This window comes from Hetaerina americana, unplaced genomic scaffold (genome assembly GCF_022747635.1).
Source record: "Hetaerina americana unplaced genomic scaffold, ioHetAmer1.1.p SCAF_3, whole genome shotgun sequence".
NCBI classification, from domain to species: Eukaryota; Metazoa; Arthropoda; class Insecta; order Odonata; family Calopterygidae; genus Hetaerina; species Hetaerina americana.
Genome location: NW_027286874.1, coordinates 89,798,290 through 89,815,405, shown reverse-complemented (window position 1 = coordinate 89,815,405; position 17,116 = coordinate 89,798,290). Strand labels below are relative to the sequence as shown.

Sequence of the window (17,116 nt, the reverse complement as noted above, 5' to 3'; positions counted from 1 at the left end):
ATATCAAACAAACTAGTTTGGAGATGATGGCTTGGTTTTGTCCCATTCGTAATACATTGGCTCAGACATAGATTTCGGGACCAAGCTCAAACTCATATCGCAAAGAATTAAGGGACATTCTACTTAAGATATTAACCTTGGTTTCATCATTGGTTTAAATGGGAGAGTGTACTTTCCACAGGATAGAAAAATAACTTGACGGAAGCCCTTGACGGTCACAACGTATTTACGTGAAAAACACACTATTTTGTTGCAGTATTGCTAGCATGGGGTTTTTATGACACTGCATAAACAGAAATTTGGTAATCCTAATGGTTATCGTTATGATTTTGGGGAAAACGTAATTAATGACAGCCACTTGCTATTCAACCAACTCCACACTGTTCAGCTTACGAATATTATTATTATTCCATTGGATTCCCTGCATCTACAAGTTGTTATTTTTAAGAGCAAAAAGGAAAAAAAAGATGAATGTGTATCCAAAGAAACACCATTTTCCCCGATTAAATGAAAATGTAAAAGTTTGATAACATAATGAAAAAAATATTTATTAAATATGTATGCATAGTACAGGAACAAGATATTCAGTCTTGAGTTACAGAGGTAAATTTTCGGCCTCTAGATTTTATAATATTTTCTAAACAGCTAGAACCTCTCATGCCTTTAATTAAATAAACATTTTGAGATGTAAACATAATTTTAAGTAAAATTCATAGGACTGCGGCTGAAGAATTTTTGGTGTTATATTACGAATCGTTTGAAATTCTTGTCTATTATTTGGTTAAAATTGGGCGCTTGGAAAAAATGAGATTAACTAACTTACTTAACCACTTACAATATTAAGGATATTTTTATCGTTTGACAACAATATTAATATTATGATAACAATTGCATTCTTTTGACGGAATTTTCATCGCAAAATAAAACTTATAATACGTAATTAACAACAGAGTTTTGTTTATCAAAATGCCCTCATAGGTAGTGACCGCATGTGATTAAAAAAGAAAGCTAGCCGATCATATATAATGAACGCTTGAGATTGAAGGTATTTGAGCATTATTGAGTAATTGAGTACTTTTATGGGAATATTCGATATATAGTTTTGGAAGGTTAAGTACTACTGCACGTTCCCCACCTATGAATGCTAACGGAGACAGATTAATATCACTACACATCATGCCAATAAAAGATGAAAGACAAAATTCTCTGTCGCACATGTCGAATAACTATCTGGTCTTCATTGACAAATCAACCGGCTGTCGTCGTGCAGCTTCCAATCCTCCTGTGAAATAAAATGAATAACATTTTTTATCATTCGAGCGTACAATTCCATGCATTATGTATGGCATACAGTTATAAATTGTTTCCATATAATGGGTTTAAACGTGTTTGATTGAATGATATTTTTATTGCATCTTATTTGATAATGGATAAAATCGAAAAATGGTTTATTTTTACCTTTTGATTCCGTGAACTGAGGTCGGAGGATTGAACCAAAGAGAATTATCATAATCACGCCACGAAAAAAATTCCAATTCAATCATTTACATCATGACCATGATCGTTGCCGCTTTTGAAATGATGTCTCAGGTAAAAATTTGCCAGCATACGGCAAATTTTTACCTGAGACATCACTTAAAGCAGAAATATAAATTTACCAATCGTACATAGGAATCTCTTACAAGTAATCTTTTTGGCTCGCTATGAATTTTCTTTGAAGAGGACTGACGTCTACATATGCCCAACATCAACTAGATTTGAATATAAGAGCAGACTGCTCATTGGGCTAGTTACCATAACCTCGTGAAAGTTCCAGCAGTGTGTACGCATAATTTTAATGTGTATTCGATCACACGCATTATTGTGTGATACAGGTAGGTATATAAGTGTATGTAGACGTGCTTGTTTATATTTATAAATATGCATGCATTATTATTTATATGTAAGCGAACTATACGAGGTGTGTTCAAAAAGTAAGGTGACTTTTCAAATTTCGCGGGTAACAACATTCGATTTTCGTTTTTTTTGTTTTGTTGCATTGGTACACATATCCCAAACATTTTTTTAAAGTTTCAAAAAATTGAAATTTTAGTTTGCTATCGACAGATACAAATGTTAGACGTGTTTTGGTGTGCTCGGCGATTCCCTTCTATCAAAAATAATGAATCAAAGAATTTCCATCACATTTTGTGTAAAAAATAAAATTTAGTGCTTCTAAACACTTGAAGTGTAGACAGTAGCATACGGTGAGTTTGCTTTGAGTAAAAAAATGTTTATAAGAGGTACAAGCTCTTCCAAGATAGCCGAGAAGATGCCAATGGCGAACCTCGCTCTGGACGCCCCAGCACGTCAACAACAAATAAAAAGGTTGAAGCAGCGAAGAATACTGTCTTGAAAAATCATCGAATCACTATAAGAAAAGTTGCTGAGGATGTTGGCATATAGAGGTGGGCATGAGACGTATGTCAGTGAAGTTCGTTCCGAAACTCCTTAATTTTTACTAGAAAAACCGTCGCATAAGCATCACTCAGGAGCTGTTGACTGACGTAACTGGTGACGAATAATGGGTGTATGTTTATGACTTTGAAACCAAAACCCAATCGTCCCAATGGAAGAACCCGGGAGAACCAAGACCGAAAAAAAGCACGCCAAGTTCGATCAAATGCTAAGGCTCTCTGTTTTCTTCGATTACCGAGGCAAAATGCGTCAGAAGTTCTTGCCATAAGGTTGTACGGTCAATAAGGAGTATAAACTTGAAGTTATGCGCCGTTTACGAAAAGCAATACGTAAAAACGTCCGGAATTGTGGGAAAATAATTCATGGTTTTTGCATCACGATAATATACCTGCTCACTCATTGTTGCTTGTGAGAGATTTTTTGAACAGAAATAACACCAAAATCGTGCCTCAGTCACCATATTCACCGAATTTTGCCCCCTGAGACTGCTTCATGTTCCAAAACTGAAAAGACCTATGGAAGGACGGAGATTTGCAACGATTCAGGAGATAAAGACTGCATCGCTGGAAGAGCTCACGGCTATACCAAAAAGTGCATATTACAATTACTTCGAGGATTAGAAAAAGCGTTGGCACAAGTGTATTATATCTGGGGGGGTCATTTTGAAGGGGACAACTTGAATATTGAAGGAAAAATAAATATTTTGTCATAAAAATATAAAGTCACCTTACTTTTTGAACACACCTCGTATATTCATATTTATGTATGGGTGCATATCCGTGCATAAACGGCTAATACCCTAACCCACCCTGCCACTCGCCCTTGGCAGCATCTTTCGGAATGCTATGTAGACGTAGATGTATTATTACAGGTCGTAGGAGACGTTTTTAGAAGTCTCCAACGGTCTAAATGCCAACAAAGTCTCCTACGGCCACTGAGAAAAAGCGAACACATGAGAATGTCATATGAATGTGTAAGTAAACGAACATTTGGCGCGTTTCTTAATTTATTTTGTTTTTATATAATTTCAAAAAACTGAAAATATAGCCCAGAAGAATACCATGTCGGGCTGCATTTTAGTATTGCGAACTGTCCAATCGGTTGGGTAGTCTTGACTCCCATGAGCGCTGCCACATTCAGAAAGCGATATTTTTGACCCGTCTTTAGTGCTGGCACAGAAGAAATTAGGACATTGTAAAGGATTTATAAACGGAAATAGATTAATTTAAGAATTTTTATGATTAAATGAAATATAAAGCTGGCTTACCAGAAAAAATTTGATTCAGACACCTTCCGAAGGAAAACCAGATCCATCCCATGACGTAGCAAAGTGCGACCAGCCCGAAGAACATTAAACCATTCAATGGGTCCATGAATGGATAAGGCCAAGTGCCCCTCCGATAATATCCCACGAGCACGCTGAAATTGAAAGATTTAATAACCGTGTCAATGAATTTACTTTAAATAGACATGTTCAGTATCTCACCAACTAGGCTATTTGTACTCTGGAGTAATCTTGACAACTGGAAAAGAGAATTGAAGACGGAGTGACTTAAAAGTATTAAACAAAATTAAGTCACGGGTCGTGAATAAATTCCTGTTAGGAGCGCTTAAGACATATTTTAATGACTTTTTGATGCACCATTAAAAGGCAATAGAGGCGGGAGGAAGGTTGAAGCAAGGAAGACCCGTTCGTGTTGCAGAAATTAATAAATATCAGAACTTTTGAATTTGCTCGAACCCTTCTAGCATGAAGGGGTGCAAACGAGGAAGATCCGGGAAATTTAAAATCAATATCACTAACCTAGTGATGCAGCAAGATAACAAAGATAACATGTTGCGGCTAGGGTTGGTTTTTTAAATGCCATGGACATTTTGAACCAATTATATTTAATTTTTAAGAAGATTCTAAATATTAAGGACACGCACAAAAATGACAGTTTTTAAATTAGAGTATCTCTTGCAATACGCAATTTGTTTTTTTTTCAAAATATTACGAAAACCCGGCAAAAGGAATAACTAAATAACTATGAAATTTTTAAATTTCAAGAAAACTTACAAACAAGTCCTTTTCAAAAAAGGGTTAGAGATTTTATAGGGACAATACATGCTTAGGGTTATCTCGTAGCATGCCTAAAGAGATTATTAATAGAGTGTATTTTGTGGATTAACCATGTAGTACCTCGCTTTATTTCCCCCATTATTTTGAACCAGCGAAAATTATCATATTAGCGATAAAAGAAAATCGTAATGATGAATAAAGACATGATTTCCGATATTAATATTATCCAATATACCTCCAAAAAATGTCGCAATGTCTTGTTCTTCACGTGCATACTACTCAACAATGCTTAAGTACTTAGGTGATAATGCTTAGATTGTGAATTAAAACAAATTTACTTACCCAAAGTTTGCGTTTCCTTTCAATCAATGTAAAATTTCGTACATTTGCTAATTAGAGGGCAATAATTATTCATATCTTACCATAAAGCTAAGGATTTGCAATAATTGCAATAGCAGAACTTACGTTACGAGATAAACGGTGAAAAATGAGTTCAGCTTGTTCGCGTCTCGAAGGAAACCGCCGTCCCACACGCCTTCGGATCTGGCTCGAAGAAGCATCTCTAGCACGGCGATGGGCAATATGTTGGTGTGAATTGCATGATTGATCCACATTGGGTTGATGACATCCAGGAAATCTCCGAAGACTAGCCGTGGCGAAACCCAATAGAGCGCCCAAAAGTTAAACACCACCTCCTGTACAGGTCAAAGAGGCCAAATCAGTCCTCCGCATCAATAGAAGTTCGTTTATTCTTCCCATTAATAACTTTTACTTTTCCGGTGTGAAGCCTGGTTTGGAGGAAAGATTAATTAAAAGGAATCAAATCCTCGGTAATGTCACTTCTGGGTGAAATAAATGAGGTACACGACATTTAATAGGAATGAGCACTTTGGGATGAATTAAAAATGCAACACGGAAAGTTCTTGAAGGGTAACTCTCACCACCGGAGGAATGGGAATGTTAGAAGAAGATTCGGGCTCGCCTTAAGGAAAATTTAATGGCAGGACGGCTGGTAACGATAATGAAATAGTGAAGGAGAGGGGGTAATTGAAATTAGTTAGACCACATTTAGAACATGAGGCAGCGGTGTGTTTCCAAATGCCCGCCCGGCAAAAAGAGAGGAAATATTCCTATCGTCGACCACGAAGCACACAACATTTCTCAGCGCGGTGGAGCTTCCCGAGAGTAAAAATAAATCACACATGAGGGATCACAAAAGCACATTAGTTGTGTATAAAAAGAATTAATATCAGTTTCATCGACGCTATTATCTTGTAGTAAAATTCCGTTCCACTATAGAGCGTAAACCGGATATCCCGAAGTGGATCCTAAAATTGTACGTCTACCTACAATGAAGTGCCTATCAAGTAGGTACTTAGCTTTACAGGCTTCATCCAAACGGAATATTTGGTGGCAACACACAAATTTTCGTACAACTTCCTTCATTCGTCGTCAAACGTAGTCTACAGTATATCATTACCCTTCCCGTTGACTCACTTAAGGGTACTCACACACGAGCATGGGAAGAGCAGGGTGGGCAGCATTATTCGTCTGGTGGTGCGCATCTGCTCCTGTGCCGTGGGAGAGAGGGCCTTCGGGAATAGCTCGAGGAGATACTCCAAGCAGCACAGGGAGAAGTACACCTGTTGCACGAGCTGTGGAGAGAAAGTGTTAAAGTCAGTGCAATTGTGAAAAAATACATTAGCAAACAGCACATCTGCGCTCTATGATTATCTCGGCTAGGTAAAAGTATTCTCCAATGGAGGCCCAAGATTCATGATAGCTCGGATGCCATTAATTAGGCAGTGACCTCATTGTTCATATCCGTGCCAGGGAAACTGAGATTTATTCACAACAACCCTGCTGTCTACAAGTCACTCGACCACTATTCAATGAAAAAATAATTTTCGGATATGGTTACAGGTCGGGTCATTTAGTTTTTTTTATAATCATTAATGGAGTTTAAGTCAGAATTTTCTAAGGGGTTCCTTAGGGATTTCAGGAATTTACGACTCTGAAATCTTTGTCTTAATATGTTTTTGGAAATAGGTAGACCCAGTGATTTTTCTTAGGGTTTTCAATCGTTTCATCCTCTTCGTCTCATCTACGAGCAGACTTAAAAATCGTAGAGAGCAATGTGTTTACCATGGAAATAATGATACATAAGAGTTGGTTTTTAGGGTTGTTGGAGCATTGTGGTGAGAATCGAGATAATTGTTTCAGAGAATTCATTGTTCTTCAAGTATTTTTCTTCATTCATTTGAGATATATAAGAAAAGGCCTGCGGCGATGGTCTCTTCGTAGATCTCCCGAGCATATAGATACTCAAAGTACCAATATTATTGCACTAGGTTTAAAGTTCCGGATGACGGTAATTGTAACAGGATGGCGGAAAGTGATAGACGTGACCGCATAGCGGAAATATAGTATTTCGTCTTTGCTCATTGAGGACTGAATAGTTAACTGAGAACTATGAAATAGTTGAAATTAAGATACATCATCCAGTCGTCCTCACGAAGGCTACTTTGAGGGGCGGAAGGTAGTAATTGCGAGTCCTATGGCACATGAAACCTCGAGGTAAGCACCAAGTTATTGACGGGTGGACGCCACATTCTCATAAGTTATACTTTAATGATTATCCAGGTAGTCTCATCACCGCAATAAGAGTTGGTTTTTAGGGTTGTTGGAGCATTGTGGTGAGAATCGAGATAATTGTTATCGACAACAAATCGAGATAATTGCAATCACTCAGGAGGTGGAATATTTTAATTTGTTTTTCCAAATTTAATTCGTGATTAATGTGTGAACACCAAATGACTTAATCGAGATCGCTTTAAAAGGATAGAAGTTCCATGAGAGTGAGTTTGCTTCTTACTAAGACAGACTTTGAACGAGCGCTTTATTTCGAGTCCAGATGCTTCCCTAGTGGTCGACTACTTCCTAAATGATGAATTCATCCCTCGACTCGTTTTAGAAAGTAAAAAAAACAAATACATTTAAAATTTATTTAGGAATAATATGCCGCCCTTATATTGGGGATACTTAAGTGTCATGATTAAAAAGGTGTTTTGGGAAAAAATTAAGAAGAGCTAGTTACACATCAAGAAATAAATACAGAACAAGAAATAAAAACGTCAGTGTTAAAAAGTAAATGGCACGGCCTGTGGTTTTCGCGAAGATTTTAATCCATATCCCTGCTGTCAGCGGCTGAGCGCTCCTCAATTCACCCTATATTACCCTTATTATTATTTTATCACCCTATATATATATATATATATATATATATATATATATATATATATATATATATTACTTAGTTTAATGAGAACTCTAAAATAGCTGCAATTAAGAAAAATCATTCACCTCAAGAGTTTTCTCAAAAGCTATTTATTGTGAAAATTAAAATATAAATTTTGTGCAAGAAAAATACCCACAAACAGAGCGTGAGAAATTCATATTTTATTTCTTACCATTAGTCAGATATTTTTTATTAGTGGATTTAAAGGTAATACGCACTTTCATACTGAACGAGATGCCACTAAAAACCCAGCTTCACAATGTATTGCGGTCAAGTTCATTTCTAGTGGGAGGCATGAGTGCAGGGAATTACATACGAATTAAAACGCAGTCATCTACTTGAGGACATTACTTTATATATCTGCTAGAGGTTCAGTCTCCAGGCAAACCCCGAGTCATGAGTTATTGCGAAGAGATAAATGAAAATTTATTAAATATCAAGGTTCATTTTGATTCCCATTTCAAGGGTACTCAAGCTTAAATAATACTCTCCGACTGATTTACTGAGAAAATAATTCGAGATAATCATTCCATTCTTGCTCAGCTGAGCATCAGTCTAATGAAATAAAGTTTTAGATAGTTTTTCTTTAATTTGATGTGAAATTTCACGTGGATTACAAATGTGACATTAAGTCACAGAACGAAAATTTTAGATGTTAGATGCCAGGTTGTGTTTCGTTACAAGAGTCAAAGAAATGTAATTTTTTTACCGTTGTATAGTTTTCGTCTAAAGCATACCTAAAACCGTAGAATACAAATAAAAAAATCTGGATGTAGGGTGATACCTGCAGCAGTTTAGAGCACGTCTTTGGGGATAATTTTGCTGCTTTTTTATACTCGATTCCCTAAAAAGTGTACGCAAATACTATTTTCTTATCATATTTCAGGTTTTGCAATTAAAGGAAGAGGATAATTTAGATTTGAATTACGAAGAGACGAGACTCAATCTTTCCTTAAGAATGGAGCCCAGTGAGAAAATGAAGGCACAGGCTTGATTGATTACTGTACGCCGACGAATTAGTGCGATATGAAAAAATTTCATTATGTGGGGTAGTCCATGAACTTTAAATACTTTATTTGTTCTGCTGGTATCTCGGAATCCTTTGCTTAATTTTGCTATTAATAATCTCACCATTCATTTGGTATAGCGCATTCATAGCTACAAATATCTTCTTGCCGTTGGTACCCGTATAATTATCCAAATGCTAAATGTATTCACGTGGATAAATAAAGCAATTTTACACAAAACATGCAGTTTCTTTGACCCCTTTTACCGTTCATCGCTGATTGGGAATGTTAAAACCAATTCTATTACTCTATTTGTATATTAAAGTTTAAAAAAAACATAAATAAGGGGATATTATATTATTCCAAAAGTTGAAGTTTTACCAGCTATGAGAGATAGCAATTCCAAAGGTTCTAAAGCAAAGTGAGGAAAATTGATACTGAATCGGGATGGTTTTGATCTTATTTCATGATGAACTCTAAATCTATTTTCCCAAAGGAGCTATACTGCCCAAAATTGCTGGAATTCATTGTGAAGTAATTTCTACTAATCCAGAGGAGTATTTCTCACCAAATTTGATACTAAAAGGGTACGTTCATATCACGAATGGTAAACGTGCAGGGTTAAAAAAATACACTTATTGGTAATAAAACGTGGGGATATGGAGAATAGATAGTCTCTTCTTTCAACTAACCCCTCATCATTACATATATAAACTCGTCAAAAATCATGACAATAAAGAGCGTAGACATTTTTGCAGTGATAATAGGAAAATACGCAGCAAATAAAATTAAATGCTACACTGGGAAAAAATTGTGTAGAGATTGACAAGATATAAAGATTTGTGGGAAAAGCCTAAGGATTGTGAACTGATATTCCTAACGAGAAAACAACAAACGGATGGACGGGAGGGAGAAAAAGCTGCAAATCCTACTAAAATATCACTAATTTTTAAATACCTATAAGCAATGAAAGGGTGAAACATATCATGAGAACACCAAGAAAATATATAAATAAATTGATGAATAAATATGCAGAAAAATGTCATATTTATAGAAATGAATAATATTACGAAAATAATAAGAACAATAAAGTATATAAAAGTAAAAAAAAAATAATTAGGAAGATATGAATGCAGCAGTCATAATAGTAAAATAAAACATTGATATAGATGAAAGGTTCATGAAAATTTTCACAAACTTTCCCCGATCCGGGAAATGAATGTAGCTAATTCAAGTAATTTTATCCGAGTTAAGCAATTTACATGAAGCAAAATTTTATGTAGCAAGATTTTATTTATCCATATACCACGAACACAAAAAAGCCTAATTGACTGTTAGTATAAGATTTTTAGAGAGATGTTTAATATGTTATAACAACAAGAGAATAATCTATGAGGGCAACCTACCAAGGCGCGAATCGAGTTTGTGACCGCGACCTAATTAGCAGGCGATTGCATTACCTCCACCACCACCGAGGTCAGCAATTTAATTTCACCCATCATGAGTTGTGTATACATAACAAAGCCAATTCCGTATTAAAAACTGCAGAAAAATTCCGATGAAGGAACAAAAAAGTTAATTAAAATGATAAACAGTTTTCATCTGACTTCCCACATTACGCTAATCACACCTTAACGAGGCATCTTTTGTGTTCGTAGGCTGGCATTGCATTTTTATCGAGTCCTTGATAGAGAAATATTCGCTACTGGTGAGTAGGAATTCTTAAGAATAATATAGTTATAAATAAATGGATTTGTGGGAATTATAAGGAACTATTCGCTGTATATTGACTAGCTTCACCAATGCAATCGATTCTAAATCCTAGTCCTAGTGGACTAATTCTACGAGTATTCTCGTAGTAGATTGTACGTACATACGTTCAACTATGAAAATCCGCCCAATGGTGAACAGAAATTCATGCAAATGAATACTGATAAAAATTAAATGGACACTTTTTAAAAAAAGTTAAGAATTAAAGGAGCACCGATAAAAATTTTTCCATCCATTGAAGAAGGTGGTTGTGCCACGGAAAATTGTAAATAAACTATCGTGCAAATTTTCTTTCTTTGTGGGCTCTATGTTTTTCATTTTATACTATCTGTGTAGATATGTTTGTTACTTGAGAGGTAAGACCATTATTATATGACTTTATAGAAACAAATAGCAATGAAGAGGATGGATTTTAACCAGCAGAAAATTGAATTACTCTCCAAAATTCGTCGATTGAACTTCACCTCTCCTTGCGCAGTGTACTGATGTATAGAGAGTAAAGAGATTCTGCCGTGAACATCGGTTCTCCTTACTTCCTCCAAAGGGACCCTTTTTTTGTAACACCATACAATATGAGGAAGCTACGGTTGCAACCGTAACAAATTTCGATAACTTACAAATTATACATATATTAAGGTAAAATATTCTCTCTTTTTGCGACGAATGGAAATATTAAAAAATGGACTACATCGTCCAGGGAATGAAAGAAAGCAAGGAATACGAATGGTGTAGGAAATACCAAATTTAAACTGAATGACCTGTAGACCCTCCATCATCAGGACGATACCCCATTAGGAGCCAGGAAAGTTAAGAAATTTTTAGACAGTTAAAATAATATTACTCAATCGATGACACAATTGTGCGGTATTTTACAGACACTCGATAAGATCACAAAGAAGGCTTAACACGTACATACATATTTGTCATGAGGAAAAAATTTCAAAGCGATGATTTTTAAAAAGAGTACGAGAAGCATCGATCGAACCCATAATTATAAGACTAGCTGTAAGTTATAACATGATGACATCTATGATGTGAATGAAGAGTACGAAGGCGATGATTAAGAGGTTCTGCCTTGACCTTTGGATTCATAAATTTAAAAAAATAAATACAGTCTTTGTATTTCGTCCGAGAATGTGGGTTAAAATTGTTTAGGAAACTAAATGAACGGATAATGTGCATGTGACTGGGATTATTTAAAATAATTTTGCAACATTTGTCTCTAATGTTTAATTTAAGTTTGGATCTGGTAAATTATAAAAATCACGAGTAAAAGAACTACGACGATATACAACGGGTTCCAAGATATTTTTGTTGACCTTGAAATCAAAATGTAGTTCAAAGCAAAGTATTTCATTGCTATTTCTTCTGCGTTCCCACTTAGTGCCCACCGGTCAATATTTTTACAGAAGTCAGGATAGGACAGTGCGGAAGAAATAAGTTGATGAAAATTACTTGTCGTGAAATAAAATCAGGCTTTTGTTGACAGTGCTTCCCCGGTAGAGTACGGCGAAAAGAGTATGCATATTTGTTATAAGTTATTACATTACAGCCAGCCGGCACCTCTAATGAAAAAACCCAAGCTCAAACGACAGGTCACCACTTCCGTGAGGCGATGTTCCCACCTCGAAAGTGTTATCATAATGTCCAAGAAACAAAATAAAAACAAAACATATGGTCCCTTTTGTAAATTTACAGCTGTGGTTCTCAATATTATTTGCCCTATTTCACCCTTTGGGCATGTAGCGTTTAATTCATTTGGAATATAATGCTCAAAGTGCACAGTCTGATAAAAAGGTGCATAACAAGTAATATGTCTATGCTGCTTTATGTGTAACATTGAATAAACGGCATAATGCTACAGCATAAATTAAAATCAAGCTACAATTTTTTAAATAATACATAGGTAATTTACAGTACAATACTCTTTGCCGGATATTGGTCCGAATCCCCTCAAAAGGGGCAAATCCCCCTTGCTGATGACACATACTTCACTGCGCAAGTGAAGGAGAAGATGAAAGAAAGGATTCCAATGATCGAGCTAACCTACGAATAATTATGAGAAACTTGCAGGTGCCCAAGAAGAGTCAACATTGACGAAGTACGTACACCTAAAATAATTCAAATGCTTAAGAGCGAGCATCTACCCAAAGGTCAAGATATAACGTCCATGGCAACGATGAAAATGAAATGAACACTTTACAGGATTTGAAAAAGGTCAACACGTAAATACGTGTTAGGTGCGTATGTGGATTCGGATACAGATAATTTTGGTTGTACTGTACCAAGTTCCAGACGGTGAAGTAGGTGGCTGACCCAGCCAGCATCCTGGTGACCATGGGATCATCTTTTGGCCTTCCCAACTTCTCATAGGCGTGCTCCATCCCCGCGACGATATATGCGTTGACGGCGATGTAGTAGAGGAGGGTGCCGACGTGGAAGACCCTCTGGGTCAGCTGGAGTTTGGCGGCGGACATGCTGGAGGCGTGCGTGGCTCCCGGCGTCTGCGGGGCGAGAAACCGACTCGACTCGGATGCGACGTACGTGCTCTCGCTCGTTCACCGTACCGGACGGCTCCGTCCCGGCGAACCCTCTGGCGCGGCGCCCTACGCTCTCTTTCGCCTCCTGAGAAGGTCCGCTGAAGCAGACGGCCGTGGGAGAAAGGGCGGGCGGTTGGGATATCCGTCGTCTGCTGCCGCGCGAAGGCCACCTTGCCCGCGGCCGATCTCTACGTGGGTCAGGGGGCATTACGCGATAAACCGAGGCAAAGGGGTTCAGAACACGCGCATACCAATCGAGCTATGCGATAACGAAGCGGATATAGATGAGAAAGGGAGGGAGATATTGCTGGAGTCGATGAATTATGTCGTCATACTTAATGATGAATTCCAATGGGACATTTTGGTCGGGTGAGTCCATGGGGGAAGAAGAATTCTTGGGTAGAGTCCGGCTCTGGAGAAAAATGGACTACGAACAGGTTTCGGAGAAGTATGGAACAAATGTTGATTTCATTTTTTTGTTTTTTTAATCGAAATTGTAGACTTCATTTCATTATTTTCTAAAGATAACCGAGATAAGCTATTCATCGCCGTCAACGTTTAAATTTACGCGGTTATCTCATTTTAATTCGTTCATATAATCAGCACTGTTAAAAACGATGTTTACAAATCGTTCGCTAAAAAACGAGTAAAGAGTTAAGCAATCTTATTTCAGTTCAATGAAAGTTTTTTCAGCTCTCCTAGGAATTAATATAAATTATAAAAAATAAGGCTTTTCTTTTTCATTAGTTATTTTTTTTTAATTTTCGACTGTTGCATAGTTTCAAGTGCTTGAATAAAGCAAAAAATTTAATAGAACAATGTATATGTTAATTATTCAAACCGTATTCAAACATACCTCAAATTGCCCAATTACTCTGGAAAATCCTTGGTAAAAGGTCCCATTGGGAAGTCACGTTTGACTCGTGATTTATCAACTAAAATCATAATCAATTCTTAAAAGCAAATGAAACTTAATTTATTTTTCATATTATCAGTTGGAAGTGAAATCAACTAACTAGGCTACATATAATAAGAAAAATGAATTATTATAACTGAATTTAAACTCGAATACAGCAAGCCAGTGGGATGTCAGAGAGGCGTAGTCACCACCTATAGACATCTCGTGTGAATGCTGTCTATGTCTCAGGGACGAGAAAAATATATTAATCAATTCCCCATTAGATAATTAAAAGGGCACAACAATAGACAAAAAAGGAACTAAGCCAAGAAAGGTATTTCCCTTTGACAAATTCCAAAGAAACTGCGGGAGATGCCGCAACAGTAACTTTTAACGGAGTCATCCGCTAATGTGCATTTCAATGCAACGATTTCAGAGTGTAAAAATCATTCGCCTTGACTGGGATTCGAACCCAGATCCCTCAATATCCGGTCGAGTGCTTTAGCCACTTAAGCTACCGAGGCGTCCTCTTAAACTCTGAAATTTTGGGGCTTTTAAAGGAACAAGATGTTGTGACGAAATACCGTACATACAATGTCACAGGCATTCGTAGTCGTGCGCAAGGCGCCACAGTCCACGAGGTTAAAGCCAACTTTAAACACTTATGGTGTTTTCACTTTGACAAATTCCAAAGAAACTGCGGGAGATGCCGCAACAGTAACTTTTAACGGAGTCATCCGCTAATGTGCATTTCAATGCAACGATTTCAGAGTGTAAAAATCATTCGCCTTGACTGGGATTCGAACCCAGATCCCTCAATATCCGGTCGAGTGCTTTAGCCACTTAAGCTACCGAGGCGTCCTCTTAAACTCTGAAATTTTGGGGCTTTTAAAGGAACACGACCGGATATTGAGGGATCTGGGTTCGAATCCCAGTCAAGGCGAATGATTTTTACACTCTGAAATCGTTGCATTGGTATTTCCCTTTTTTAATTTTTCTACTAACCCTGTCTTAAAAACATATTATTTACACATTAACCCCGTCTTCAAAACATATCATAAGCACATTTTTTCTGAACTTTTCTGATATTTTCTGAAATTTCTGAGGTCGTAAACTTTTCAGACCACCCTTGTCAGCAAAACATGAGTGTAACAGAGATTTTTAATATATTATGAGTTCTTAGCACATAAAATGAGGTGTTAATAATATTATTACACATAAAACTCAATTGAGATGACAAAAACTGTTGAATTCCATGAATTACATTAATTTCTAAATAAAATGTTTATAAAGTAGTCATCCTGTTCACCTTTGAATTTACGCGGGTATTTCGTTTAAATGTATTATATATCAAAAATAATTACCAATTGAAATCAATATTTCACCTATTTGTTTTGTTTTCCGATAGTCACTATGCATGCATCATGAATTTTTTAAATTCTGAGTGTTTTATTTTCAATTTTATGTTTTCAAAACCGAATTACATCTTTCGCTTTTATTTGAAATTAACACTCGCATCTTCTGTCACTTCATTTTGGCAAGTAATAATACATATTAGATTACATAATGATACATAATATGGAAGTGAACATTTATTTTACAATGCAATCTTTTTTTTAAACATTATGAGTTAGGTTTTCTGAATTATTCCCATTTATATTTCATATTTACTGCAAATTGAGAGATGTTTCTAATACAGGTTGGATTGTGAGGGACATCAATCGTCAATATTGCGCACTCATTGCTTAGTTGTTTGGGTATAAAATATTTCAATCGGAATTTACATAAAAATGTTTTCCAAAATTAGCCTACCGCTCAGAATATAAATTCTATCGTATTGTACCAACAAGGATATCTGCGTAGTAAAATGTGTCGCTTTGTCGTTGAGAATGAACAAAAATTGTATAATTTAAACGAGGAAAGCTGACAAAATTCCATTTAATGTCATCCTGGGACGGTAAAAGTCTCAGAGAGCATTGCAGGATTACGTATATGAATGTAATTGAAACAAAAAAGTGTAAAAAAAGTGTATTTTTCATTAATAATACTTAAACGGCGAGAAAATATTCTACTGGAATGGCGGGGGATAATTTCCTTTAGTTATACATTAAATTGTATCAATTTTGAATTCGTTGAAAATTCAGTTTTCCTTTCGGGATTGTGGGTCAAAAAATGGACTAATGATAACGCAGGAGAAATCAACAATAAATTGGAAAATCAAGGCACATTCGTAATAAACGAAAGCTCTCTATACTATTGTTTTGCTCATCCTTTAGCTCCAGAATAGTCTCCAGAAATAAATTGATTGGACCTTCGACTCCTCGCTCCATCTACGCCCCTTATATAATAATTGTGAGTGTGTAGTCATAAATTTTTGGAAAAAGAAAAATTCCAACCCGAACGCCTAATGCATTGGGAACACCGAAATGTAGACTTTATTAAAAAGGTAGACATTATCCTCACTCGCGATCTCTCCTGGGTTGAACATATACGGGGAATATGTGGACAAGCTAACAAAAAAATAGGATTCATTAGAAGAGTATTTGGTAAATGTGGTGAAAAGGTCAAAAAGAAATGTTATCTGTTGTTGGTTAGGCATCATTTAGAATATAATGCAAGTATATGGGATCCTTACGAATTTGGATTGATTGCCGAATTGGATCGTATGCAGCGTAGTGGAGCTAGAGTCGTAAAACGTTGTGATGATAAACTTAGCAGCGCATCCAAAATATGAGAGCAGCTAGGCTGGGAATCACTCACGGACCGAAAGTTAAATTACAGATTGAAGCTCTTGTATAAATTTGAAGGATGTATTAAGTGCTGTTGAACATGCATTATTACCCCCATCGTACTACGATAGGAGAGATTATGTGAATAAAATTAGAGAGATGAAGTGTAGAACAGATAGATTTAAGATGCCATTTTTCCACAAACTATAGGTGATCATAATAACATTGTTCGACCGCTGTAGGGTCATGTTCGGGCAAAATTATTCTGGTGTGTATTCTCCCCCTGCCACATACCCTAGCGGTGGCTTGCAGGGTAAATAAATAAATAAATTATCGTCTTTAAGACAGTGTGCAC

General features: G+C 36.4%; 2 protein-coding genes across 2 annotated transcripts in view; one reads left to right on the top strand and one right to left on the bottom strand.

Moving 5' to 3' along the window:
* Positions 1–17,116, top strand: part of LOC139690337 (mite allergen Der f 3-like) — a 51,305-nt gene that overhangs the window by 3,539 nt on the left and 30,650 nt on the right. The gene's annotated exons all lie outside the window — the stretch shown is intronic.
* Positions 523–13,244, bottom strand: LOC139690336 (androgen-dependent TFPI-regulating protein-like). Its single transcript, XM_071587735.1, has 5 exons — positions 12,880–13,244; positions 6,031–6,174; positions 4,985–5,214; positions 3,725–3,876; positions 523–1,282 (listed from the first exon to the last, which is right to left on the bottom strand). The coding sequence occupies exons 1-5, from the start codon at positions 13,069–13,071 to the stop codon at positions 1,227–1,229; spliced, it is 774 nt and encodes a 257-aa protein (XP_071443836.1). The 5' UTR covers positions 13,072–13,244; the 3' UTR covers positions 523–1,226.

Coding starts and splice junctions, on each gene's coding strand:
- LOC139690336 (XM_071587735.1), bottom strand. CDS start 13,071: ATGTCCGCCGCCAAACTCCAGCTGACCCAGAGGGTCTTCCACGTCGGC. Junction 5,215..6,030: donor TGCTCTTCCCATGCTCGTGT/GTGAGTACCCTT, acceptor TGACCTGTACAG/GAGGTGGTGTTTAACTTTTG. Junction 1,283..3,724: donor TCTGAATCAAATTTTTTCTG/GTAAGCCAGCTT, acceptor TTTATTTCACAG/GAGGATTGGAAGCTGCACGA.